This window comes from Diprion similis, chromosome 3, assembly GCF_021155765.1.
Source record: "Diprion similis isolate iyDipSimi1 chromosome 3, iyDipSimi1.1, whole genome shotgun sequence".
In the NCBI taxonomy this organism is placed as follows: domain Eukaryota; kingdom Metazoa; phylum Arthropoda; class Insecta; order Hymenoptera; family Diprionidae; genus Diprion; species Diprion similis.
The window spans coordinates 164,626-192,185 of NC_060107.1; the positions used below are offsets into that span (position 1 = coordinate 164,626).

A 27,560-nucleotide genomic window follows, 5' to 3' on the forward strand; every position below is an offset into this window, starting at 1 on the left:
AACTGAGTCGTGTGATAGATTTTCACCACTGATCTAGGTATAGAATCAATTTGGACCGTGCATGTAAGGATTATGAGCCGCGTAGGTTTGGCCTTTACAGGATTGAACCGTGCATGGTTCCCGAACCTTGTGATTTTAATGATGTCCCCGACTGAATTGCCCGTAGGCCTATAATTTTGCGTAGGATCAAATGTGTAGGAACGGGGCATACCGTCCTTCTTCATCTTTGTTTCCCTCACAATCAGTCGAAATGAGTTATTCATGCACTAATGCACATACCTATATAGTGCAGGTATACCACATTCTTTCATATATTCCCGCACCGTTTCCGTTCAGTTCGGGAATCGGCCACTTCGCGCACTCTCTACTGTATAAGGAGACGAACTTGCAACGGAGGTATATTATAGAAATGTTAATATTACGATAGAGTGATATTTATTCATATAATATATTCGGAGGTATGTATATCGTGTATAATATACTTTATGCTTCCTGCGAGGAATGATATGTATGGTATTTTGTCTCGAATATTTCGCGGCATTCGAACATTGTGTTCAATAAATATATATTTATGTATAGGTATTACACATTATATCTCTACACGAGCTTTTCTCCTGCAACTATCATACATTTTCTGACCTCGTTCAGTCCAATTTTTCCACACCAGTAAGTAGTGTATTATACTATATCACTTATGTTTACTATACCAGGTTATCTCGTAGAAATCTTACACGGGCAATTTAACCCAGGGCGAATCTCCCTATGCATTCATGCAATTTCAGAATGCATCCTGCCGAAATCTGCCTGCATATAATTCGATAACTGAGAAGAAGATTGTACTGATAAACTTTTGTGCCGTTGGATGTTGACAATTGGCCGACTCCTCACGTTCTCCAATCTTGAACGATTAGAAAAGCGTCTATCGTTATTATCTACCCTGTGTTGCATAATGCAAGCGGATTCGCCGTATGTTAAACCTGCCTACGAAACATTTCTACGAAATAATTTGGTATATATTACCATTGGTACATCACTACTGCAGTGTTTTATTTACTTTCAACATTTTGTTCTATTAGAATAATGCTCATTAGTCGCAATAACGTTTAGAAGCGGGGAGGAACTTGTGCTTATTCTTTTTATTATACTGCCCCTATTGGGTTGTGTTAAGAATTCCGAAGGCTCCGTTCGAGAGTCGTAGTTTCGTTTTTCTTTTCCTTTTGACTAGTGTGCATTGAGAAAAAAATACACCTCGATGTTCATTCTTAACGCAGCCCAGTCGGTGACGTGGATGGAGGTACATATGATATACGGTACGGTATGTGTCTTTTTTCTTAGTTTAAATACTGCTGTTGCGTTGAAACCTTAGTGCGCACATTCTTGTAAGATGTAGTATGAATAAATCATTTTTACTGCACTTAATTATTATCCTTCAGGAAAGTATAGTGAAGTTATACGATCGGTTCAATATACATTATAAATATCCTTCGTTGGAATGATTAGTCGTAAATCATCCTACTGATTATGGCTTGGAAATCAGACTTTTACACCGAGTCGTTTGATTGTAAAACAATCGAATGTGTGATAGCAAAATATAATTTGACCCGGCCGTAGTTAGCGTTTTGTAAAATGAACGGTCAGATTTCTGTGTATATTCAATATGGCTTGTCAAATGTAAGTAGATTATAAAAGTAATATTCATACTTCGTGTAAATCACTATGATGAGAGTGAAGACAACCAAAAAAAAATGTACAAATTAACCGACAATGAGTTATTTTCAACTGCTAGCTACATTGAGATGCATAGCCACGTACTTTTTAGTATAATGTGCGTCCGTGTACATGCCATGTTTATGCTTGTGTGGTACCACAGTAAGATACAAGAATTATCCGTTATGCATCTGTAATAATTTGTATGTCGTACGAAGCTTCACAATGCATCATAATTATAATCGCACACTAACCGTATGACTGTCGCACAAAAAAAAATCACACATACAATGTATATGATGGCGTGCGACTGCTGCAGGTATACACATAGTACTACTGTACGTATAATATGGAAAATAGACCTGTATAAATAAAATGATGTAATACTAATAGAGAGGTGTATATGTTATATACACTGATACTCATTTTTGGTCGGCATGACTGTTCCGAGACTCAGCTGCATTTTGATCACTGCCGCGAAAATGTTATAGCCAATCAAGGTGTTGAGTTTGTAGTAATGGACGATAGCGAAACGCAACCAAGTTTCGTACACTTTTTTGATTTCACTATTCTTAATATACCGGATGTGAACGAACGCAAGTGTTCCATCTATGCTGTAGATTCGATTTCTAAATCTGTGGTCGTAGCTGGAAAAGCAGATCCACCACAGCTTCGTCGGCCAGAGTTGATGTGTCCCCAACGTTTCTGTCGCCGACAGCTATTTTTCGTAATATACGCCGCATAATTTTCCCCGTACGCGTTTTCGGCAGGCTAGGGGCATGCTGAACAACATCCGGTTGAGCGAAGGGCCCTATCCTTTCTCGTACTGAAACGAAGAGAAAAGGAAAATTAAAAATCAGTTCAATTCTTGGGCTGTAAAACAAAGAAACGTAGATTTTGCATCAAGGAGGCAAAGTAGGTTTTTTCACGACAAAAAAACGAACATTTCATTTCAGCTGCATGGGATGTGTTTGGTAAATATCATATTTACGAGTGTGCTGAATCCAAAAATAACTTCCATTCCCTTCCATCACGTACATTATTTTTGCAAAATACAAGGTGTCTGCATAAAAAAAGCATACTAATAATGAAAAAACCAGCATTTCATTGAAATGAAGTAAACAATATTGTTCACAAAATTGAATAAACAATTTCTTCATGAAGTGTACTTAACATTCTGTCTTCACTCTTTTTCCCTATGAAATCTTTGCTTCTAATCTTTTATACTTCTCCGAACACGCTTCCACTTTCCATTTTCTATTTTCCTGTTTGTATTTATTCTTAAGTCTCGTTCTAGTACATATTAAATAGAAGTAAGAAATGAATTTTGCATAGGATTTTCAGAACCAAGAACAGGCTACCAGATTTCAAATTATACGGGATTTTCACTCTAAACGAAACTACAAAGACGAGTTCAAGGGAAATCCTGACGTGATGGAGTTTTTTGAGTATTTCTGAAACGATTACTTTGACTACGGAACGCGGGAAAAAAGACGCGTAAACTATACTTGCGTCAGATACAGATCAATCGTAACGATCAAATATAGGATTTTTTGTGGAAAATTCACGTAGGTATATATATATCACATCCATACAATTATCTGTCGTAGAGCGATGAGTGATAATGATATGCACCTTTTATCTTCAATTCGTCCTGCAGCTTTCGGTCAAACGGCGCGTCCTGGTTCGGCGTAATGAAGCAGTAAAGACATTGGCCCTTGACCGGATGTGGCCTGCTTACCACAGCTGCTTCCGCAACGGCTTCGTGCTCGCTCAAGACACTCTCAACTTCGGCAGTGGACATCAAATGCCCGGACACATTCAGCATGTCATCTACGCGGCCTGTCACCCACAAATAACCATCGGCGTCTCGTTTCGCACCTGTTGGCATATTTCAAGAATCGTTTCATTTCCACCGTAGGCCTTTATCGATGTAGAGTACCTATAGCGGGAGGAATGTCGGTGGGTAACTTTTTTTGAATTTCGTAAACTGTGAGATCCCAAATTTTCTAACCCGTCGACTCAGTTTTTACGCGAGAGGCGAGGCAATGTGAAACAAAGCAGTTCAGCTTCCTCGCGAGGATGCATCTATTAGGCCATGAAGAGCTTGGAATAATTAGAAAAAAATATGTCCGCGTAACTGCTTAAAAATTTCATCGCTTCAACCTTTCGACAACACCCCCTACCATCATTTCGACAGTCTGAAAAATTATTCCACGTCAACATGCCTATCCAGAAATTAAAAGCCCGACAAATATTCGACTCTCACGGCGACCCAACACTCGAAGTTGATCTCGTGACCGATATTGGACTTCTGCGATCCTCCGTCCCCTGTGTTTTCTCGCCTAACCCAAACGAAGCTACCGAACTGCGGGACAACAACGAAGCCTCGTACAACGGCCGATCGGTATTCAAAGCAGTTGAAATCATCAACAACACCATAGCTCCGGAGCTTCTTCGCTCGAAGCTTGAAGTATGTCAGCAGCGCGAAATTGATAATCTGATGACAAGCCTGGACGGAACTGACAACAAGTCAAGGCTTGGAGCAAACGCAATTCTCGCTGTCTCTGTCGCCTGCTGCAAGGGTGGCGCGGCAAAAAGGGGCCTTCCGCTTTACAGATATATCGCTGAATTGTCAGAAAACACGGAAATAATTATTCCCGTACCAGCGTTCAATGTAATCAGCGGCGGAAAATATGCTGGAAATTCTCTTGCTTGTCAGGAATTTATGATCCTACCTACAGGTATGTACAGACACACATCGCATTGAGAGCAACGACTTTAGTAGTAGTAGTAGTAGTAGTAGTAATAATAATAATAATCAGAATGATGATGATGATGATGATGATGATGATGATGGAGCTAATAAATAAATACACAGTGTATAGAGTACGTACAATGGTATGTATTTACATACGTTGGTATAATTGGGTGGAACCTACATATGACCTTTGTGTAGCACGAGGAATGAAATTGGCTAATAGGATTTCATTTATCCTTCGTTTCGCAAGGTGCGGAAAGTTTTGCCGATGCGATGAAAATGGGCACCGAAGTATTTCGCGTCATAGAGCGAAAACTTGGCGAACAACAAGATGCGAAACTACCGTTACCGGTAGGCGACGAAGGTAGCTTTATGCCCGAGTTAGAAGACGACAAGGAAGCTTTGTCTATAATAGACGATGCGATTAAAACGGCGGGCTACGATGGAAAAATTAAAATTGCTCTGGACATGGCAGCATCAACATTTTGCAAGGATGGTTGGTAGCGCTTGGAAAATTTATCACAACTGTTAGTAACACGTGTGTCTGGTCTACCGAGGCCAACGATGCTGCATTTGGGTAATTGAATCACAGCGTTAGTGTTAAGATGTTTTGAGTGTGAGATCGTTGACCGTGAACCGATAGCGTTTTTATTTGGAATTATTAATTAAATTTGGGATTTCTCGTGAAATGACAAGCTCTGTGGTTATATTTTGCAAATCATTCGATTATTAATTCATATCACAATTTATCAATCCTATCTGACTAGAATGCACTTTCTAAAATCAAAACGATCGTATCATACAAAATTTCAAATCGAATCGCCGTTTTACAAAACAACGAGATGAATTCTCGCAAAAATTCTTTAATCGGTCGGGTGACACAACACTGAAAACACCTCGATACAAAATCACGTCGTTGATTTTATCAAACGCGGAAGTAACTGTTTTAATGCAATACAGTACTCGCGCGGTGCAGATCTTTGACTTGTTAAACGAAAATGTGACAGGGTATTTTCGAGCAACTGCACTCAAATTCCAGTAATTTTGGAAAACGAATTTGGCTGAATTATACTCGATTTAATTGCATGATGTAGCAAGGCATGTACGATTTGTCGAGAGATTATGTCGAAACAAATCCAAATGACAACCCGTAGAAAAGTGTCATTCATGCACGTTAAATCTTATACGCAATTGACACAATTGTACACGCGATATAGCTACACATAATTCGAAGCAGTCTTGTTTCTTAATTTTATTTATTTCAATTTATAGAATAAGTTCGCCCTGCTCAAAGGGCTTCTCAAGAAACTAATGACTTGTCTCTTTTATTGTTTGCTGGAAGGCAAGTGGTGTGATTCGTTTCCATATAATCTACCTGTATACTTCGATTCTCGGAGTCTAACGACTTATTCAACGGAGATCAGAGTCAGGATGATGAGAATCATATACATATAACTTCTCCTACTGACTCACTTTTCCACTACTGTGAATAACACATGCATATTATATGCATCAGGGCAGTACGATTTATCCTTCAAGAGCGAAGATTCCGACCCGAGTGATTATATTGAGGCGGAAGAGCTCCGCGATCAATACTTGGAGTACATGAACGAGTTTCCAGCGATCGTATCGATAGAGGATCCATTTGATTTGGAGGATTGGGACGGGTGGCCGATGTTGAGCGACCAGTCAATTCAAATCGTCGCCGACGATTTAACGGCAATGAACATCGAACGTATAGAGGAAGCGATTGAAAAACAAACCGCGAACTGTCTACTGATCAGGTTACCTCAGATTGGAACTGTTACGGAGGCAATAAATTGTAATCGATTGGCGCGGACCAGTGGCTGGAGTTGTCTGATGTCGGGAGGTTACGGAGAAACTGAAGATACTTTTATAGCAGATATGGCCGTCGGCATCTCCGCGGGTCAGCTGAAGGCCGGGGCTCCGTGTCGGAGCGAGAGAATGGCGAAATACAATCAAATTTTGAGGATCGAAGAAGAGTTGGGGAAAGATGCTAAATATGCCGGCAACAATTTTAGGTATCCCTTCAGCAAGTACAAATAGCTGCTGATGCGGTTGAATTAAAATTTCAGGCAGAGAATAAACAGTGACTTTATAATCATAAGTATGATTTATGCATATTAATTTCTATTTTAACTACTGAATGCTGGTAAATTGGGAAGAAACGAACGGTAGCCAAGTCATCGATCATTCTCTGTTTTTGTCTGTATCAATGCTTGAGTAATTAAAATACATGTATAAAGTAGTACAAATTTTTTCCCACTCACCGTCTCCTGTGCAGTAATAGCCGTGAAATTTTGAGAAATAAGTTGACTGGAATCTTTCGTGATTTCCAAACAATGTCCTCGTCATACCCGGCCACGGCTTGCCGAAGACTAAAAAACCTTCACCTTCGCCATTGATCACGGTACCATCTTCATCGAGAAGTTCCGGTGAAACGCCAAAAAATGGAAGCGCCTGGAAAATGCATATTTTCTCCATAAATAATTGCAAACGCGTAAATTTTCATACGGATTAACTGAAATGTCTTAAACATTTTGGGCGCGAGGACGATCGTTTTTAGTCTAACGTATTAGAAGAAACCAATTTTGCATAATGTTTCCTTTTGCCACTCGAAAGAACAGTACGGGTCTTTGATGATATAAAAATTTATTCGTGGTAATTGTTTGGGGCATTTTTTTTTCAAAACACGCAGTATGTAAACAAAAACTTGCCAATAGATGGTATTTATCGTTATTGTGGTGTGTCTATTGGCACTTGGCCCCCAATCAGGTGCTTGTCTACAATTCCTGCGGCCTTGACAATGATTGTAGTACGTATAATATAAAAATGGCGATGGTGCAGGCAACGCAGGAACATGTGGCGCGCTCACTATCCCATACGACAACGTACCAGCAAACATTTGTGATTACTTTTAGGCAACTTGCCGCTTTCTGACTATCAGGCGTCTCGAGCGTCGAAAAGGTATTCGACTTGACGTCTTGCTTACTCGATTTGACGCGATCCACACACGAGGTACAGCCTTTTCTATTAGCGTTACCTTTGGTTACGTACCAATTGACACGTCAAATCCCTGAACTGAGTCAATATGGGCATCATTGAAATGGGCATCAATTTGCACGTCTCTTAGCCTTCCACCATCGCGGTAATTAATGGGTACGGGTGGTTGACTTACCGCGGATCCGGGTTTCATAGGCGTCGCCCCCGGGAGCGGCGTGATTACGTGACCGCCAGTTTCGGTCTGGAAGAATGTGTCGGCGATACTGCATTTGCCGCCACCGACGACGTTATAATACCACAGCCATGCTTCAGAGTTGATGGGCTCTCCAACCGATCCGAGGACCTGAATTGTTAATAACTTAAGTTTCAATAAAACTTTTCCTTCTCGGCATTGTTTTTTCCTCTATTTATAGGTAATAAAGATTCTTCAGTCCATACCTAATAACAAAACGTTGTATCTGATAAGCAATTACACGTCACCTTTAATGTTGTAAGATCATGTTTCTTTAGCAAGTCATCTCCAAACTTCATCAGTGACCTCAGAACGGTCGGTGCTGTGTAGAATTGCGTAACCTTATATTTATCAACTATGGACCAGTATCTGTCATTCTCCGGATAAAACGGTGTCCCTTCAAACTGTAATAAAACACAGAAAAAGCTATTCTCATTGTTTGACAGTAATAGTGAGCGTATACTAGTTATAAAATACATTATTGGCATAATCTAATAGCCCGAAAAGTAGTACTATTTTCGAAAAAAATGGACTTTGAATCGACTAATGAAATTCGGATTGGTCCAAGATAGATTAACGTGTTAAGGAAAAGTTTCTATGTTCGTTACGCCTTACCAATACAGAGGTGGCACCGTTCGCTAATGGACCGTAGACAACGTAAGTATGACCTGTGATCCATCCAATGTCAGCTGTACACCAATAAACATCGCCCGGATGATAATCGAAAACATATTTGAACGACGTAGCGGCATAAATGAGATATCCGGCTGTAGTGTGGAGAACTCCTTTCGGTTTCCCCGTCGAGCCACTGTGGTAAAACAGACGTCGTTGACAACAATAATGTCCGGAAATTAACGGATATCGGGTACATACGTATGAGAAATTTATGCACGCATTTCACGCATTTTAATGACGATCGCGATAGGTCAGACATACGATACGATAAAATCAATTGTACCTAGTGTATAAAATAAATAGAGGATCTTCAGCAGCCATCCATACTGGGTAACAGCGAGAGTCAACGTCTTCCATCTCTTCATGCCACCAAAAATCTCGATCCTCTATCCAGGCAATCTCAAAATCGTTGGATCTCGGGTTATTTTTTCGCGTACCATTCGTAGATCCATTTGTACCATTTACGCCGACACCTTCTAATGAAAATTAATTTAATTCGCCACACATCCGCCTAAGAGTGTATTATAGATGATATCAATGAAAGAAACAAGAATAAAATACGTATGTATGGATATACATATATCTACATCACGTGATTTCACTCGGAGAGTGAAGTAATCTTACCACTGGATTCTGATTTATTCATAGTGTTGCTGAGCCTTTGAAGATGTGAAACTACTATACAGCTTTCTACCAAGTGTCCGCTATTTTTCGCCTTTTCCAAAGCATCGTCGCATATACGTTTTAGGTTCAGCAGTTTTTCACCACGCCATACGCCGTCCGCAGTTATAAGGATTTTTGATTTTGATTCAAGCATGCGCTCTGCCAGTGAATCCGACGAGTATCCTGCAAACTATTCGCAAGGCAAAATTAGACAGAGACCGGGGTTACTGCCTCTGCTCCGTATTCTGCACGCATATAGGATATATTTATCCATTCACTGCTTAGTGTGTTGTACAACGTGTCGTATCATACTTTCTGTACAAGTCGATGGCACACGGTGTACTGTAGGCTAATTGTAAACCACAACTTACAGTTACGACGTTAACTTGGCTATCAGTTAGCCAAACATTGTTGGTACCAGCCCGCGTCATGTTGTATAAATTTATAACGTCAAAACTGAGTCTCGATAAAAGTCCGAACTTACCACAATGTTGTGAGTGGCACCTATTCTCGTGCACGCAAGCATGGCAATGGGCAATTCGAGAATCATTGGCATATAAATTGCCACGCAATCGCCTTTGGCTACACCTTTCGATTTCAAGACATTGGCAAATCTGCAAACCTCTTCAAGCAGTTTTCTGTATGTAAGCCGAGAGTAGTCATCCGGATGATTACCTTCCCTGTACAGAGAAACCGGTTGGTATATTCTTCGTTTGTAACGTTGCACCCTCAATTATTTAACGCAGACTCGGCTCTTGCGTTCAAACGCTACGGCCATCTTTTATCTTAAAGTCAGATGTAATAAGCGCACAATGAGAAATCTGGCCTGCATTCCATAGAGGTTCTTCCGTAATTTACACCAAATTTACCTGTCACCGTATTACACGGATTATCATTATCATATTTGGGGCTTCTTTGATTCCGATTGCTTGACATACCTACACCTACTATAGTTGCATAGAATAAATGACATTGGACGAGAAATTTTTACGGGTATTTCATGTATATCGCCAGATTCGTGCTGCTTGAAATATTTGCCTGAGAATGATGTATAAACACGTGCAATTTGACATTTGACATGATGCGCGATATGTCACATCGTATGTTCATTACTCGCGGCTGAAGGTTAAAGTGGTAACGCCTCCTCATTGCGGTTGAGAGGGGAGAAAAATAGGCAAAAAACGTGAACATCAACGTAAATTAAATTCCTGCAAATACCTATATAATAGATATATAAACGCGAAGACTGTCACTCTTGACGTAAGCGATTCCCCGGTTGCATTAATTAGTATGTAAAAGCTTCTTTAAACAGGTGTTTACTCACAAGTATGTACGCGAGTTATTTTAATTTCAGGGTGAAACCTTCATTTTTTCTGATCCACAGTTTGACGTTCTGTTTCTTACGTATTAGTTGTAACGCATATTATTAAGTATAACGAACGGTTTGAATAAATCTGTAGGTGAATAGGTATAAAATGCAAGGTTTCGCCAAATACCTAATTTCGAACATCGTAAAATTGGCAAGTCGGTGGGAGCAATAAATGTTAAGTTTCAACGTGAATGTGAAATTTGAAGGTACCTGTTTGTAATTTAAAAAAGGTGGCATTAATATTCAATCGTAAGCAATTTGGCCCGATGTACATCTTTATACAGACTTGCAGGCTATAACCACACTTCACATGTTTATCATGCGGATAAAGTTCAACTTTTTTGCCCATCAACGCCACAAGAAATAAATAAACATTTTTGTAGATATTCGTTGTTACGTAATACAAGTTTGAAAAAAATCCACCACGTGCCTTGCATGTTTCGAAGCGACCGGATCACATTAATTTGTAGCGATAAGAATGAAAAATAAAAAGAGAATCACGGTCGCATCACGCACAGGCTATTATCTGATACGTTTATTAGAAATAATAAATATAAGCTATTAACCATCCGAGCCATTCATATTCTTTATTATGTGCAAATTTTGGAACCATAATCAGTTCGTCACCTTGTCTGCAGGTATTTACGGTATACCTGTGATTGGACATTACCATTCATTTATCACATTACAATTCATTTATCTACACATCATCCTGGCCACGAACTTCATCATTGGACATTACCTTTATTTCAAGGTTTTAGTTATTGCAATATATACAAGGAAAAATTTTCAAAATCACAAGATTGAAAGTCCTCAACTACTGTTGAGATAAATTTGCTACCGGAAAATTTCGTTTTCAAACTATTTTACCAACCCGTTCGAAGGGGACTTTCATCTTTGAGAACACAATCACCTGGTGACGTTTCTTAATTGGATTAATGAAAACGCAACGACTCACCAATAAAAGGCTACTTTGTCGCCATTTCCATTCTTAACGTTTCTGTCTAGAAGGTTGAAACTGATGTTGGTGGAGGCACCTTCCATCCACTCGATGAATACGTCTCCTTTACTTACATCGAAATTATACGAGCAAAATTTTCCCTCTTTTACCGGTGTCTCCCAGTGAAATTGTTTGGCCACCTGGCCCCAAAATTTTTCGGGACTTTCAATCGATCTGCGAAACGTGAAATACATCAGATACTTAATAACTTACGTATTCGTACTCTACATGACATATGACAGACGGTCGTTGTCGTTAAGTTGTTGAAAAAGATTCTTCGCGTCTTATATAGGTACTTTCTTATAACCTTCGCGAAGCTAGATATAGGGTGATCCATTGCTCGTGGCATTGCAGGTAAGCGAGGTAATATATGTATAATAAATTGTAAATAGCGCTTAGGGTGCAAGAGCGCCGCGGGGGTTCAGAGGTTATCTTTAATGTTGATAAAAAACCATTCATATCTTTGCAGCTGATTAATGTTGGTTGATTAATACAGTTGCGATGCAGTGTAAAGCAATTAAACGGAAATTAATGCTATCTATCATCGTCATCATCATCATCGTCGAACGATTATTTCCAATAATATTCACCCAGTAAACTAGCAGCTGAAGTTTGAATTCTTTTATAAAATGAAATACCGCAAAAAGAATAAAAATGCATATCACGCGATTCATATACGTGTTACAAGCGTAGGTTTTACCACAAATTTTAATATCCATGCAAATTATGTACTGTGCATGTACATGCGTTAAATTCCGGTCACGTGCAGGTATTTAATTACGTCGGCTGAACACGAATTTTATGCACACGCATTAAATGGCAATTACCGCAAATACATGTGAATCTCGTCTGTCCGTAGTTTGGTTTGGGAAGAATAAAGTAACGTGTGATTCTATTGTCAGTTGCTTTATTATTTAAATGTATACATTAGATGAAATTATTACCAACACTAATTTCACATCGACAAACAAGAAGGTAATTGGAAGCTACTCGGCGACATATTTCATAGGATTGCTTTACCACGGATTTACGTTTTCAGCAAACGTCCGAGTTTGGCTCGCGAATCAAAAATGCACCGTCATTTCAGTCATCGCATTTTCCGACAGGACGACGGGTACGAGGTCAATCTAGGCCAAGGTTGTCGATCTCTGTAGGTCAGATCGCGATGCGGGAATATGATTCTTTACTCTTATAAATATTATATGCAAGTGTAAACATATTGACGTTTTTACACCACCCTGAAAATATAGTTTCTCCGCCGTTTTCGGAGTTTACCAATTGTATCGATTCGCGGTCCTAACGCGTCATCACAGATATCGATCAAGAGAAACACGGTCAGTGAATTTGGCGCAGGAAAGATGGACCAATTACGTACGAACATTGCTGAATGCGATTCGGTGTTTTTTGCACACGGCTATACGGGGCAATAACCTACGTCTGTATCTCATGCGTGTGTGTAAATTTGCGCAGGTTGTAATTGTTCAACTCACTGTTTGTACAATTCTTGATACTGTTTGAAGCTGCTGCAGTGCGAATTCGCGGCAATCGCCGAATTCGGATAGTATATTCTGTCGGCCATATTTATAGTATTAATGTAGTTATTTATTCCCTCTCACACCCCTGTATTCCCGTCGGACCAGCGAGGGTAGGATCAACCCAAACGGACCACCAGACACCGGAGACCCTCGGAGCTCTCGTGTAAATAGAAATCACATGTAAGTACCGAAGAGAAATCGAGCGTGTCGATACGTGAGAGAAGCGGCTAGAGTACTGACGTGAGACTGACTTCCTCCTCGAAGGTTGGTCGGCGAAACGCTGGTGCGCTACCCGCACTTGTCTTTCGGCTTGCACTTCTCCAGGGCGCAGGTCGTCGGGGATCCGGGCGATGAGGGGCAGGGGCACTGGTATAGCTGGTGGTACCGCGATCGATACACGTGCTTTTCCTTCTGGCGGTGTGCGGGACCAGGCCGCCGCGGTGCAACGGAAGGAACTGGGACTCAATTAATGCTGCTCGTGCCTCGAGCGGAGCAAGGACGGTGTCAAGAGGCCGTAGAGCCGATGGCCACGACTAGCTGCGATACTTATATTCGATCGTCATCGACTACGCACAACCTCGCCTCAGCTCGATTGCGTCGAATGATACGATATATTGTCACTCACCTGCTACAATATACGTGTGTATATTGTATATATATATATATATATATAACGTATATGTGTGTATATATATGTATGTATGTATGTATGCATATTATTGCATATGTATGAGTGATATAAGGTGGGAGTATAATGACTGTGTACTATGATACGCATAGAGAAAGAGAGAGAGAGAAGGTCATATTATTTGTCGGTTCCGGTGTAGTGAAATAGATACACCAAAGAATGAACTCTTCAAAAAATTCAACCAGTTAATGAACAACTATGCCGAATAATTCACTATGCACAACAGGTATACTTTTCTATAGTTTGTTCATTTACCGGTGGTGTTCATTCGCTGGTGCAGTTATACCCGTTATACTCTTATAGCAGAATTCACCCGACTACTCTTCAAACGAGGTATAAAAGAAAGTGGGAGTGATTTTGGCTGCTGTTGAATACTGATACCGATACTCTCATGATGCACCTGTCAGAGATGATGCACCGACAGCCGAAGGCACTTGACTGCGGATACGGTGCCTGATGGCCGTCACAATTAGTCGTGGTGTCTGAGCCCTGGTTCATGCGCCTCCTGAATGCAGGTGGTATGGCGAGTAAGTTGAGTGGTTAGTTCTAAGACAAACAGCAAAGGTATTAAGATTGCGGAAACATTGAAATGTCGCAGCCCATGAAGCTGGGAAAAAGCCGCAAACTAAAAACTGCAACTTAGGTGACGCGTGTATTAAGTGGCTTGTTTGCATAACGAATGGTTGTCATATTATTCAGAAATTCTACAAGCAAAGCTACGATGCGGAACGCCAAGTTCTGTTACAGATCTCTGCCAGTATCGTATTCGTGAAGATACAGTACAAGACATATTGGGTGGCTAATTCAATTTTGGGCTGAGCCTATTTTATTGCATTACGTATCAACCGTCTGTAAATCAGGTTTTGTTCTATCTTATACACTACTCTGCAGAGAAATTTCTCGAACAACAACATTTGATTTCCAATTCTTTGTTTTTTTAATCAATTCTGGACCGGCCCTTTTCACCTTCGGCGTAGGTGGGTCAAATAGGTATTAGAGTGCTGAACTAATGGCATGGCGTATATACTCATCGACTGCAAATGGAAACGCATTACAGACACAGCACGTATAATTTAATCGCACAGAGAAACACGCGCATGAACATTCTCACACGTCTTGCGTTTGCGTTTAATGTGGCGTCTAACCGATAGTCTAGCCACTGCTGGTCACGCGTGAAGTGTTTCAGTTGGCAATTATTATCATTCCACGACCATATGCAAGGACAAGGTCTATTATAGGAAGAAGTGAATGGTTGTTGTGATCTGTTATCGCGTAGCAGAGATTTATCATTTATCAAGGACCGGGCAAAGCGGAATAATAGAAGTAGCACGATACCGATGGTCAAGCTTGGTATTTTTTCTTGGCCCTTTGACGGAATAGAATATAGCTATCCTGATTATAATTCGACTGCCTTATCCCTTATCATTGATTGGTAAGGTAAAATTAATTACATTGTTGGTAAAAGAACGACGTAGAAAACTTAAATACCGTTTCTGTCGACAAGTTTGCTTCGGTCGATCGAACGTCTAAGTACATTCCGTCATTACCGACTTTAACATTGAGTGGTTTAGATGTGATAAGATTTCGCTACGGCATTTGTTAGAAATTAAACTTTGCACGTCGAGGTTTGTGACAGCTAATATAACAGCAATTCGAGTAGAAATTGGAACTCAAAGAGCCATTTTTCCTTTTTCAATCGCAGTAACACTTGGTCAATAATGATTTTGATAGGTTGATGGTCTGTGATGATGATGCTTGTAGTGAAATCTTATCACTCAATCTCTGCTCTTTATAAGTACGTACCAGCATAGATTCTAGGATTGGTATAATACTCCTTAGGATACCAAACGTAGATACATAGATGGACGCTTTGGTTTTAGCTAATTGTCAATAAATCGCAGACAGCTTTGTCTGCACCATCCATGCTCGTATTTGAGTTATTGAGTGTTAAATGTGATATTATTAACGCAAATCTTCTACAGTCATGCTTGATCGTAGCTTACAATCTAATAAGGAACAAGTCCGATATGATAATCAGCATCTGTATCGGATTATTATCGCATTCACTCAATAAGAGGAGAACACCATCACATGTTGATGGGAACGGAAAACGAGATTGAAGATTATAGTTTCCGGAGTGAGGTGGAGAACGTCGATAATCATGCGGGTGTGACAGTTTTCACGAATTTCACGGACTCGTTAATGAGCAGCATTTGGACGTCCGCGAGTCGATGAATGTCTTACTTCGGATGGAGTAGTTATCGCAGCCTCGACGTGATAACTTTCATTGATACTCTTTACTGCACATTTCAAATCGAAGCTGGTTCCTTATTCGTTTCTTATGAAAAATATCTATTATTGGATAGGTCATACTTTAAAACTTTTTTCAGGACAATAGACAGATAGGCCAAATGAGTAGTGAATATCCAGAACCGTTTGCTCCGCTGGTCGGCGGTGAAACTGACCAAGGTTACAGGAAAAAACTGCGACCACACAAAGGTAACAATATGTGGCTCGCTTTAGACAGAGTTCCTTAGAAAGTATTCAGAACCATATTGTTCAGCTGTCAGATGACTACCTCAAATGGTATAAATCTAGCACAATCAGTAAGATTGATTTGAACGTTTGCACGCAGCAGATAAAAATCTTTAACGATAATGTCCATCATTTGGGTAATCGCAAAGATCACCAGACTAGATTGATAGAAATTTTCATTTCCTAATCAAAAAATCTGACTGTCGTCTCTACTTATCAATACGTGTTTTTGTTGTGGTGACGCGTGTATTAGCAAATCTTGGCTATAAATATGGAACACGAAGAAGATGAGATTGAGCATTTTCACGGTCCCCGACTCAACCGACGTAAGTTCAATGGTGAACGCTCTGTAAAATCTGACCGCTCTCAAGTCTGGTGTCAAATTGGGTTGTTTCCGTTTCATTACAGGACCGTCATGTTACGTCTTTGGATCATCGCAGCCTGTGCGGCTACAGCCGTATTCGCCGAAGTAGACAGATTCGACAATTACAAGGTGTTCGCTGTAACTCCCAACACCACAGCTCATTTGGATTTACTTAGGGAACTCGGTGAAACTGAAAACGGCGTAAGTCACTCCTTTACTACCTTTACCCACTGAAATATCTTGAAAGATTGACTCGCATCGAAAGAAGAAACACGAGCAGGGCAAAACCTATATGTACGCATCATTATCAAATTAACATGTGTAACAATGTTATTTCTTTGACGCGCAGTTTGATCTATGGAACAATCCAGCTCGTCTGAATGCACCGGTTCACATTATGGTGCCACCGCATCGGCTTTACGAATTCGAAGAATACATGGACGTAGTGGGCGCCCATTACACGACCTACATTGAAGACGTGCAGAAATTAATAGACGCTGAGAAAGGCCCGTTGCAGTTACGGGACGGCAGTTTCGGGTGGACGAGCTATTATACTTTGAATGAAATCTACGAATGGCTGGAATCCTTGGCCGTCAAATATCCGGAAAACGTCGAAGTGGTGGTGGCTGGCTCGACCTACGAGGGTCGTGAAATAAAGGGCATCAAAATATCATTTGGGTCCGACAATCCTGGGATCTTCATCGAAGGTGGAATCCACGCTCGTGAATGGATTTCACCAGCAACCGTGACGTATATCATCAACGAACTTTTGACTAGCACAGATCCCGACGTCAGAGAATTGGCTGATCGCCATGACTGGTACATTTTTCCCGTTTTCAATCCAGACGGTTACGTGCACACACATGACAGTGTAAGCCTGATTCTTTTTCATAATAGGCTAAAAAAACAGCAAGATATTGACGAATGCCTCGATCAAATCCTTGGACTAATAATACTTTACTTTTAATACGACAGAGCCGTTTGTGGCGCAAGACGCGATCCCGAGTGAGCGCCTTATGCCGTGGAGCTGATCCGAATAGAAATTGGGGATTCCAGTGGAACAGTAAGGAATTTTCAATTGAAACTAGTAACAGAAATCGTGAACTAGAGACAAACGAACAAAGGCTTCACGATATGTCCTGAAATTTTCAGCCGGTGGCGCGAGCAGCCTGCCCTGCGTGGACACGTACGCTGGTTCAGCACCTTTTTCTGAAATTGAAACCAAATCCGCATCCGAGTACATAGACTCTATTAGCGATAAATTCTACGCGTACATATCGTTTCACAGTTACACCCAGTTGTTACTCATACCATACGGACACTCCACGGAGCATTTAGACAACTACGACGAATTGGCAAGTATACCTACACGTACACCATGTTTATCAATGTGACAATGTTGAACAAGGGGAGACATGTAATTTGGGTATTTATCTGTTTCGTGCAGTTGGAGATTGGACTCATTGCTGCGGATGCTCTCCAACAGAGATACGGAACAACGTACACGGTCGGAAATATTGCCGAAACTATTTGTAAGTACGAAAATCAGTTTAAATGTGGAATTTCCAAAAATTTGCATGTACTGGAAATTTGCAAACAGTCGTTCCACGGAAAATTTGAAAGTAAATTTTGACGATCAACTCGATCCAAACAGATGTTGCCACTGGAGCATCCGTAGACTGGGTTAAGGCCACGTACAATACGCCCATCACCTACATTTACGAATTGAGGGATCTTGGCCAATGGGGATTCCTTTTACCCGCCTCGCAAATTATACCCACTGGGGAAGAAACTCTGGACTCACTCGTGGCGATGTTCAAGGCTGCCAAGGCACGTGGACACGGTGTATAAATTTGATGGAAGAAAGTTAGCAGGTCACTACTGCCACTTTTGAAACGTTAACGTCTTGAACATACTTTAATTTTGACTTCCCGATTGGAAGATGGGTTTTTTTTATATTCACCAAAAGCCAGAAATCCTGTAGTACTGAACTTTGTACTGGCATTGTTCGCTCTGTATCTCACTACTCGAACATCATATTTATTGTAAATAAGCACTCGTGTGTGTGAGAATATTTGCAAATTAAATGGCACTTGTGATTTAAAATTTTACACCTGTTTTGTTATTACACGTAGAAGGAATGACCCGAAACCAAGCAGTTCCGTGAACCAATGTCGTTCTGAGAGACAAATGTAAATCGCTTATTTTTGATTAATCCGTTGACCAACAAATAAATGATAGATGAAGAGGTTGGTTGGCCAAGAATAGAAATTGTCGAACAATTTTACTATCGAATACGTGTACATATTGCATTCATTAAATTGTTATATTCGTAAGCTACGAGAATCTCTTTATAAATACGAACACAGAAAATATTGGAATTATCAACGGACGCTTAGATGTCGATGTTTCATTCTAGATTGCTTCAAAATTGTTAGAAACCTAGCAGATTCAGTCAATTTCAATTATGCATTTTATCCGAAAGGCCATTTTCTGAAATCCCCCTAAAAAACTTCTTGTGTCGTGTTGGAATAGTTGAATGCTCAACGTCACAACATTGCACCGACATTAATGGTGATTAATAAATAGCGATAATTAATAGACTACTGAAAGACAGAAAATCTGTTTCAGTAACTTTGTATAAAATATTCTTCTGAATAGAATGACTCGTTGTAGAGTGAAATCGACTAAATTTACTAGACTTGAATAATTTTACAGTGATTTGAAATGAAATCTCGATATTTAATTGTAAGTTTTCGTTCACTGTTCCGGTATTTTTGAATATTTCAAGAGATCTTCCTTGGTTTCAAATACGATAATTCGATAAGTATTCGGTGTATGTAGGTACGACTATGCGTTGAGGGATGAATTTAAAGTCAGTTACATCTGGGCAAATTTTTGTCACGAGAATTTTGCGCGTAAGTGGGCCTGCGTGGGTCGTTTCGGGCTATAAGAAGACGCGTTACCGATCCGGTAGCTTCTTTATCGATGGGAACCGTTTAAAATGCCGTTTCATATCCCATAAGTAACACAAAACCCCGTCAGGGTAACCGTCTACAACAGTCTTCAGTCCACGCCGATCTGAAACAGAAAAATCCGTCTACAATAGAGAATGCGCCCAGTGGCAACGACGGGATGCAATCACTCGTGATTAAAAATCACCTTACTATCACACTTACTATCATAAGATCTTTTTTCGAACACTTGAATTGCTTTGCTATGGAAACACAGAAAATATATTCCTCGGTATCAGAATTGGCACTTGTAATTTTCGGCCACAGAGAACAAGACGAATAAATTCACCGAGACTGTCAATTTTCCGAAGACAATCTCATCGCTGGATCGTCATTTTTTCTACTTTTGTTTGCAAACAGTCAAGCCAGTCAGTCATCTGTCTTTTGTAGCGCGTCGCTAATACCACAGCTCCTCTAAAGAGTAATCTTATTACGCGAATAATTCATCACCGAAGAAGTCATCGAACTCCGAAAGATCCTTTATTCGTTCGACGCAATCGTATCCCACTGTGGTTCACGTCCTCAAGACCGATTGAGTTACGCTAGAAGGCTTGCGGTGCTCTTTCATCAATTAGGTGCAACAACAGAAAGGTTTTCACGCTTTTCGGTTTGAGTCCCGACATTTTAGGTAACGTATGTCAATCGCTGCTATCTTCCTTCCTCCCTACAGATCGATTCGATTATCTGTTAATATCGAACATTCCCTTGAAAATACTGTCAAAAATTGAATCACTGTCAGTTTCACGCCGGTATGTACGTATACATTATACATTGTATGTAAATATACGTATAACATACTTGAGGAAGATAGAATAAACTTCATCTAACCCGTGAGAGCATTTTGGCTAATTGTAAGGATATATATACTATGTCATCGTAATCCAATTATATAACCGCGAGCTTAATTTATTACCAAAATTATCCTATTACAAGCGCAAGTAAATATGCGACAAGTTAATGGCATCGACTTTTAAAATAGGTAACAGTATTACAGAGATAAATATACAGAGTGAATTCGTAACGACTGCACGGTCCGTAGTCTGCTAAAATTTAATGCACACGCGCTACAATACAAGAGCGCGACTGTTTGTCAGGACGAACAACCGTCATGAGCGACGGCTCACCGCGATCCATGTAACCTCAAAAATTTTAACTGTGCGAACTGTGAGTAATTGTCACCGGCAACTGTCAAAACTTCGAGGCTACGCAAATAGCGGCAAACTGTCATTTAAATTTATGACGATTGATCGTCCTGGCAAACAGCCGCTCTCCGATTGTAGCGCGTGCGCATTAAATTTCAGCAGACGACGGAATGTACTTTCGTTAGGAATTCACTCTGTATGTTAGCGAAATGAAAGCTACGGTACATATTGTATGTACGAATGCATTGAGCGCTTTGTCAAGATCGTTTAATTTTGACGGTTAAAAAAATGCTTGTAACAGCAAGAGTCCTGAAATTTTGTAAAAACGTTTTTTTCCATTTTTTACTTTGATGTGTATGTAATCATATTGACCTGTAAGGCCTTGATCAAACGGTTCAAGCGACATTTCTGAATGTCGCGACGAAAGAAATCCCAGTGTGTTCTTACGGTTCGATGCAGAGTCATTTTTATGCAAATTGATCTATTATTATGCTATCGTTTTTTGCCAACTTCATTCATATAATGGTAGCCTGATTTTACTGCGCGGTAAAAGAACGCGAACAAATCGAGGTTCCAAGGTACATTAGACGATGAAAATTGCATGTTATTTCAGGGCTGATAATTGGAAGTTAAACAGTTTTCAAGAATCAAACAGTTTTGAAAATGCCACCGTCGAACGCGATGGAAAATGATAAAAAAAGATTGCGAAATCAATTCACCAAAGACGAGCGAACACGACTTTTGGCCATCATGGGGGAATACGGACCTCTGCTTGACGATAAAAATATATCAATCCTCAGCCGTAAAGAGATTTGGGAAATCATTGAGAACAAGTTTAATGAGAATGGCCATTCTGGTCGTACTTCGGCACAGCTCAAGAAGTATTGGCAGAATTACAAATACCACAGCAAACGTGCCAAGATTACCCATAAGGTAATCCACATCATCTGTACATGTAGCTCCAAATGTATAATAACGTTTGCTTACAGATTGTTAGACACTTGGGTCTTAGATTTTTATCATTCTCAGAATATGCTGACGAGTTTTGTTTCTTGCAAACGCTAGGAAACCCCAAAGACTATGAGTCCGACGACGCGGAAAATGGTTAAAATGTTAGCCAAGGTGAACCCTGAAGAGTGGGCGCAATACGACGTTAAAGTTAACGTGGCATCTAAAAAACAACCAGCAGAATCACCAAAGCCATCTCCTTCGTTGGCAACCTACTCTTCGCCGCTGTTTTGTAGCGGCTTAAACACTGCGGTATCCGAACGGCGGGAAGAAGACTATTCACCGATTATCAGAAAACTTAATGTTCCACCTCAGAGACATTTCAAGTCGTTCGCCGCTGAGCGTGAGAACGATTGCATTTTCACGTCCATACACCCGACGCCTTGCATATTATATCACGTTTATAATTTTGTCTGAAATTGTTGCAGCATTTTCGTCCGCACATGAACCAACGATAATATCAAGATGCGAAGGTGTTTGCGTTAAGGATAAAAATAAAATTTCTGAAAGCGATTTGAGAGTTTCGACGACAGACGGTCAGGACCAGGGTAGCAGTGTTACGGTCTCGGTAATATGTCCAGAAGTTCCATCGCAAATTCGATCCATTTTCAGGAAAAGAAACATGCCTCTGGAGAAAGATGGCTCGAATTTCGGATCGAGTTACGCCAATGAAAAGGAGCGCGTTACAGAGGGGAGAAATTCACCCGACGGCTTCCGTCATGTCGGTAGGCCGATACGACAGACTAATGGCAACGATTCCCTTGTTGTTAACGACGCACATCGACACGGTATCATTGGAATGTTTGAAGCAAGTAAACCTGAACGCCTGGCGTTGAACAGGTTGAATTTTTTCGAGAGGAGGTGCGGAGGATACGATCAGCCGCCGGCAGTGGGTGAACCGTTAGATCAATACGCGGCGATATCTCGTCAAATAGCGAGTGAAAAGCAAATGCTCATAAATACAATAGAGGCGACAACGAACATGGAGAATAAATATGATTTCGTTAGAAATTTGCAGACCGATTGTGAAATCGTTGACGAAACACCAACCGCCATGGGTGATCTATCAAGGGATTGTCATTCAATGGATAAATTTTGTACGCCTTCGGCGATAAATGAGGGAAATGATACGAGAATTGTAGGAATGGCTGCAAGTGCTGATACCGTATCGTCTAGAAGTAGTGTGAAAAAATCACCAGCCAGACAAGTTGTTAGAAACCTTAACAACGACACGGAAGACATTGATTACTCGGAGTTGAACGAACTACTGCAACAACTTGCCAACGTTCGGAGCTTCAAGCGTACGGAGATTCTCGACGATATTAGGAAGTTGACAGAGTCGTTCGGATTAGATGGGAGTGTTCATTCGGGAGTAGATACACGTGAGAGTTCAATCCCGTTTATTAGTGAAAAAAGCGAACCGGACGACATGAAAAATACGGCCAATTGTAAGGATTTAGGGACGCGGGATTTCTTACGATTGAAACTATATCTGAGGTTACTTCGAAGTGTTGGTCAACCTGGAAGTAGGTGGTACCTCGATATGCTGCAAACGATTCAGCCTCTTCTTTCTACTGCAAATGGTTCAATTGACAAGCGCAACACGGGCAAGGACGAAAGCAACGATAGCGATCAGACAAGAGGCGAACAGGGAAGAACAGTGGACGACTATAGAAGGAACGCTGCAAACAGAGTAGACAATTTGAGAGTGAGGAGGGTATCGTCCATGACGCTCGCAGCTGTAGATGATGAAGTTCAACGTGAGATTAAAGTGGAATCATCCGAGGAGGAACAAGAAACACCGCCCGTGACTTCTGGTTTGTTTAACGGTAGCCATAAAAGTATTTCCTTTCAAATTATAGGTATAAAACGGATTAGCTGCGAATTGAATATTGCACGTAGGACATTTTGGTAATTTGACCTATTTCTTTGACTTCAAGCCAACAACACCGAGGAGAGTCGAGTGGTAAATTCCATCAGTTTTTTGGTAAAAGCAAAGCTGCAGTGTGCGAAATTGGAATTGGATCATCAGCTCAAACTACAAGAGTTAGAGGTATAATTAATTTATCATCTCCAAGGGGGCGTTATTTTTGCAAAACAAAAATATTTGTCGTTATGAAACATATCATATTTGGGAAAAAGATGGAGGAGAAGACGTTGAAGGTGAAAATAGCCGAGATGACGGTTCACGAAACTAAACTACGAATCCAAGCTCTGATCGAGGAAAGGCTCCGTGGCAGAGAACTTGACGAATTACGCCTAGCCCAGATGAATGCCGAAAAAGTGAGTATGTTGTATGAAAACGGATATATACGAGAATGGTCGCGTGAAAAAACCACTTAAATATTTCTGAAATCTCTTCAGATTTGTAATTCTGCTGAAAACTCATAGTTATCCATATTTTACATGCCGGTATGGGTGTGCAGTTACATAAAAAGTACCCCAGAAATGTCCAGAATATTCTTTCTATTCTTAATTGCGTCTTGTCCCGGGGCATTCATAAGTTATCGTCGAACGAAAGCTTAACTATCTAAACTGCTCAGTGTATGATCAATTGTAATTCAGGCAACAATACAAGTCAATGGTCAGGTCACACCCCGACGTTGTGATGAATTAGCCATAGCCATGGAATAGCGGTGATAAAGCGTTGTTCGTCACAAGATGAAATCTTCTACTTTTCGATCTCTGTGCGATTTTATAAGCTGTAGGTACTCTACCGTTCGAAATGATTGGAGCAGCTGATATTGCGATCTGTTCGTTTAGAATCAACCGCGATAGTCGGATGGGTGAGTTTACTTACTTTTGCAAGTGACTCGCCGAATCGTAGATGGAAAATGATAAGAGAAACGCAACTGGGATGTACCAGGACGTCCAGCCTATCCAACGACAACGTCAACAGCTGGTTCTAGAATCTCCATATTATTCAGAAGTTAAGAGCACGTTTGTATGTTAATCCATTTTCAGACTCGGTCAGAGGTAGAACACGTAGCCCGACTCGCCGCCTTGGGCGCCACTGGCTCAAAGGACCCGGCTTCTAACGAGAGCGACGCAGGGGATTGCAAGTGCTGCAGACATCTTTATAAAAGTAACTGCAACGGCGTCAGGTACAAGCAGCATCAGCATCAGTAGAAGGGAATGTCTCGATTGCAAGACAGCAGCGGAGATAAAAGTATGCATCTTCCTGACTCCGAGTGACTTGGAAGACTCGCGAGCGTTTTCTGTGTCATATTATGACACTGCAGTAACGGATTATTCGCTCTACATCTCCGACGAATGCGTTTCGATAAAACCAAATGAAATTTAACACTCAATTATGCTTACCTGCAGAGAATCATATTTAAACCTTCGGTTCATTTGGGAGTAATTAATATGCCAGTTTTATGTAGGTATCCATACATTTCTGTCCGACGATGACAATATTTTTCCATCAATGTTTGAAATGGATAGTCATTTTCCACATGTGTTGCACTTACTATTGTTCATTATAATAAGGGATATACGTAGACGAATCTGAGCGCTTACCTTTACGGCGGGATGGATGGTTAATTGTGCCGGCCGTGTAGCCTCGTGAGGTTGAAAAAGGTTTAAACAGCTTGACGCGTTTGAGAAAGGTTCTTTTTCATTTATTTAATGTTCAATTGGGCATATAATCTCGATATCGTATCGTTTACAAAACAGATTACCGATCATACAAAATAACAATATATTATGCGCTTATTAATTTCTTTGAGAACGGACAACGTCAACATAGGTATACGTTATAAGGCGTAACATTCAACAGATCAGCTTTTATTACGATACAAACTATAATAATCATTATTATTAATTCTAGCAAGACACGGCAAAATTTTTTCTCTTCTTTCTTTTCGTCTTTTAGTTTCCGTTTTATTATTCTTTTTATATTATATTTTCAAATTATATTATTATTATTTAATTTACTTCATGATTTCTTATTGCGTTTCACTCATTCCTCTTGTAACATTGATTGTTAATAATTATCACAGAAAGTTTATGAAACAAAACGTTGTTAATAAAATGACGAGGATGACGATGAGAGACAAATTAATGATAAACTTAGGATTAATAATAATAATAATAATAGTAGTAGTGATAACAATTATAATAAAAATAACAACAACTACAACAACAACGACAACGACGATCTTTCAATGAAGATAAAAATACGCAGTATAATTTAAAATATTTAACGCCGGATCGATAATTATTATATCTAACCGTCATGTATGCATAGTATCAATGTCTGAATTTGCTCCACCTATGTCGCAAGCAGGTATAAGATATAAATACATACGTACAGGAATCATACCTGAAATTGAGAATGTCAAGGAGTCCTTGTTTGCTCTGATCCTGTTTTGAACTGTAGCCTCCATGTGTGCTGGGGGAACTCAATTACACTTGCGATTGTTGCTAGTATTGCTCTCAAATACATACGATTATGCTTATATTTTTGGCGTAACTGCGAATCTTACTCATCCCATTTTTAGCTATTAATGAATTAACCTAGCCAACTGAAAGCCTCTTTAAGTAATAAGTATTTTAGTCGCTTAACCATCGCCGTTGAGTCTCGCCAAAGCCACTTTGCGGTTTGCGGCCTGGCAATTAAATTCGCGTGGAGTCTGGGGTGTAAAAAAGTTTTCTCAATAAGTTACACTTCGTACAATGAACAATTTCGATGACAGGTAAATGCATCCGAAACGCGACCGAGTTGTAGATATTTTGATTGCAAGCCGTTCCAGAGTTTTCGAATACATAAATCATGTACCTTTTCGCGTTACACCGTATGCAGGGTCTTGTAAGCTACGTGAAAAAAAGTTTCCGATGCTAGGAATATGAAACATATTTTATATTATTTTCCTTTAGTATGAGCATAAAGGCAGGTCGCAAGACAGTTTTGCAAGTCTGGAAAGAGGTACCCTGCATTAATGTATAACATTCAGCGGGTAAGGCTATATCAGTTTTGTTCAACATCTCACGCAAACGATTATTCTGTGATATTTTTACGACTCCGAACCCAATGGTACGGTAGGTGAAATTTGGCAGACCTTTAAGCTATAAATATCGAGTATTGGAAAAATGGAAAGCGATTTATCTCCGGGGTGATTTCATTTTCGGCGAGTAATTCATTGGAGAAACTCTCCTTTCCATTTACATCACGTAGCGAATCCAGAACTCGCCACGCCTGCATTGATTTCTTGTCGCGCCAACGAAGGCGGGAGAAGCAAGAGAAAAAATGACTCGAAAAATTCCAACAACACGTACTTTCGTGAGTAGCACGTGCTGGGCAGTGGGATGATCTTTCAGAACCACAAACGAGATTCCGAAAATACCTACACTGATTGATCGACTGATCCCTGTGTGAGGTCCTCGTACATACGCGTTCAAAAAATGATGTCCGTCTCGATGATTATCGGGAACGGAATGTAATTCAGTCATCAAACGCTAGTCAAATAACATTGCAAAAGTAGAGAATTATCAAATTTCTCCTTGAGAGCGTCACCAGCTCGCCCTTTAAAGCGGTATGGGGTGAAAGCGCCGGGGTTTCCATCGAGGGCTGAGAGAAGCGGGAAGTGAGGAGGGGGGTGGCGATAAAAACGTCGAGAAAAAAAGGGATCGTAAAATTCTTGATAGGAACTACGTAACATTTTATTTGCATTTGAAAGCACCCGAAGCTGTCACGCGGCTGTTCCTCGAATTTTTCTGAGGGAGCGCCGCCATTTCGCCGCTCCTGCGTATCCGATACCATCGCTCACTCGCTCATATGTGATAAAATACATACCGAGGGACAGTACACGTGTCGTGGACACGAGGAAGGAGGTTGAAGA

At 40.4% G+C, this 27,560-nt stretch overlaps 3 protein-coding genes across 4 annotated transcripts; 2 read left to right on the forward strand and 1 right to left on the reverse strand.

Moving 5' to 3' along the window:
• Positions 1–1,217: 1,217 nt before the first annotated feature.
• Positions 1,218–27,560, reverse strand: LOC124404820 (acetyl-coenzyme A synthetase). 2 transcript variants are annotated; one of them, XM_046879235.1, is made up of 12 exons: positions 27,350–27,560; positions 19,912–19,915; positions 11,390–11,605; positions 9,547–9,742; positions 9,024–9,252; positions 8,683–8,875; positions 8,340–8,532; positions 7,973–8,128; positions 7,668–7,835; positions 6,760–6,949; positions 3,343–3,588; positions 1,218–2,533 (listed from the first exon to the last, which is right to left on the reverse strand). In XM_046879235.1, exons 1-12 carry the CDS (start codon positions 27,378–27,380, stop codon positions 2,337–2,339), a joined length of 2,019 nt encoding a protein of 672 aa, XP_046735191.1. In that variant the 5' UTR covers positions 27,381–27,560; the 3' UTR covers positions 1,218–2,336. The 2 variants fall into 2 exon arrangements, with proteins under 2 accessions (XP_046735191.1, XP_046735190.1); XM_046879234.1 differs by lacking the exons at positions 19,912–19,915; positions 27,350–27,560 and adding an exon at positions 12,922–13,526.
• Positions 3,932–6,717, forward strand: LOC124404825 (enolase-like). Its single transcript, XM_046879247.1, has 3 exons — positions 3,932–4,451; positions 4,719–4,964; positions 5,985–6,717. Exons 1-3 carry the CDS (start codon positions 3,932–3,934, stop codon positions 6,533–6,535), a joined length of 1,317 nt encoding a protein of 438 aa, XP_046735203.1. The 3' UTR covers positions 6,536–6,717.
• On the forward strand, positions 16,576–18,664 carry LOC124404822 (zinc carboxypeptidase-like). The gene is made up of 6 exons (XM_046879245.1): positions 16,576–16,754; positions 16,903–17,424; positions 17,529–17,616; positions 17,706–17,908; positions 18,001–18,085; positions 18,208–18,664. Exons 1-6 carry the CDS (start codon positions 16,605–16,607, stop codon positions 18,402–18,404), a joined length of 1,245 nt encoding a protein of 414 aa, XP_046735201.1. The 5' UTR covers positions 16,576–16,604; the 3' UTR covers positions 18,405–18,664.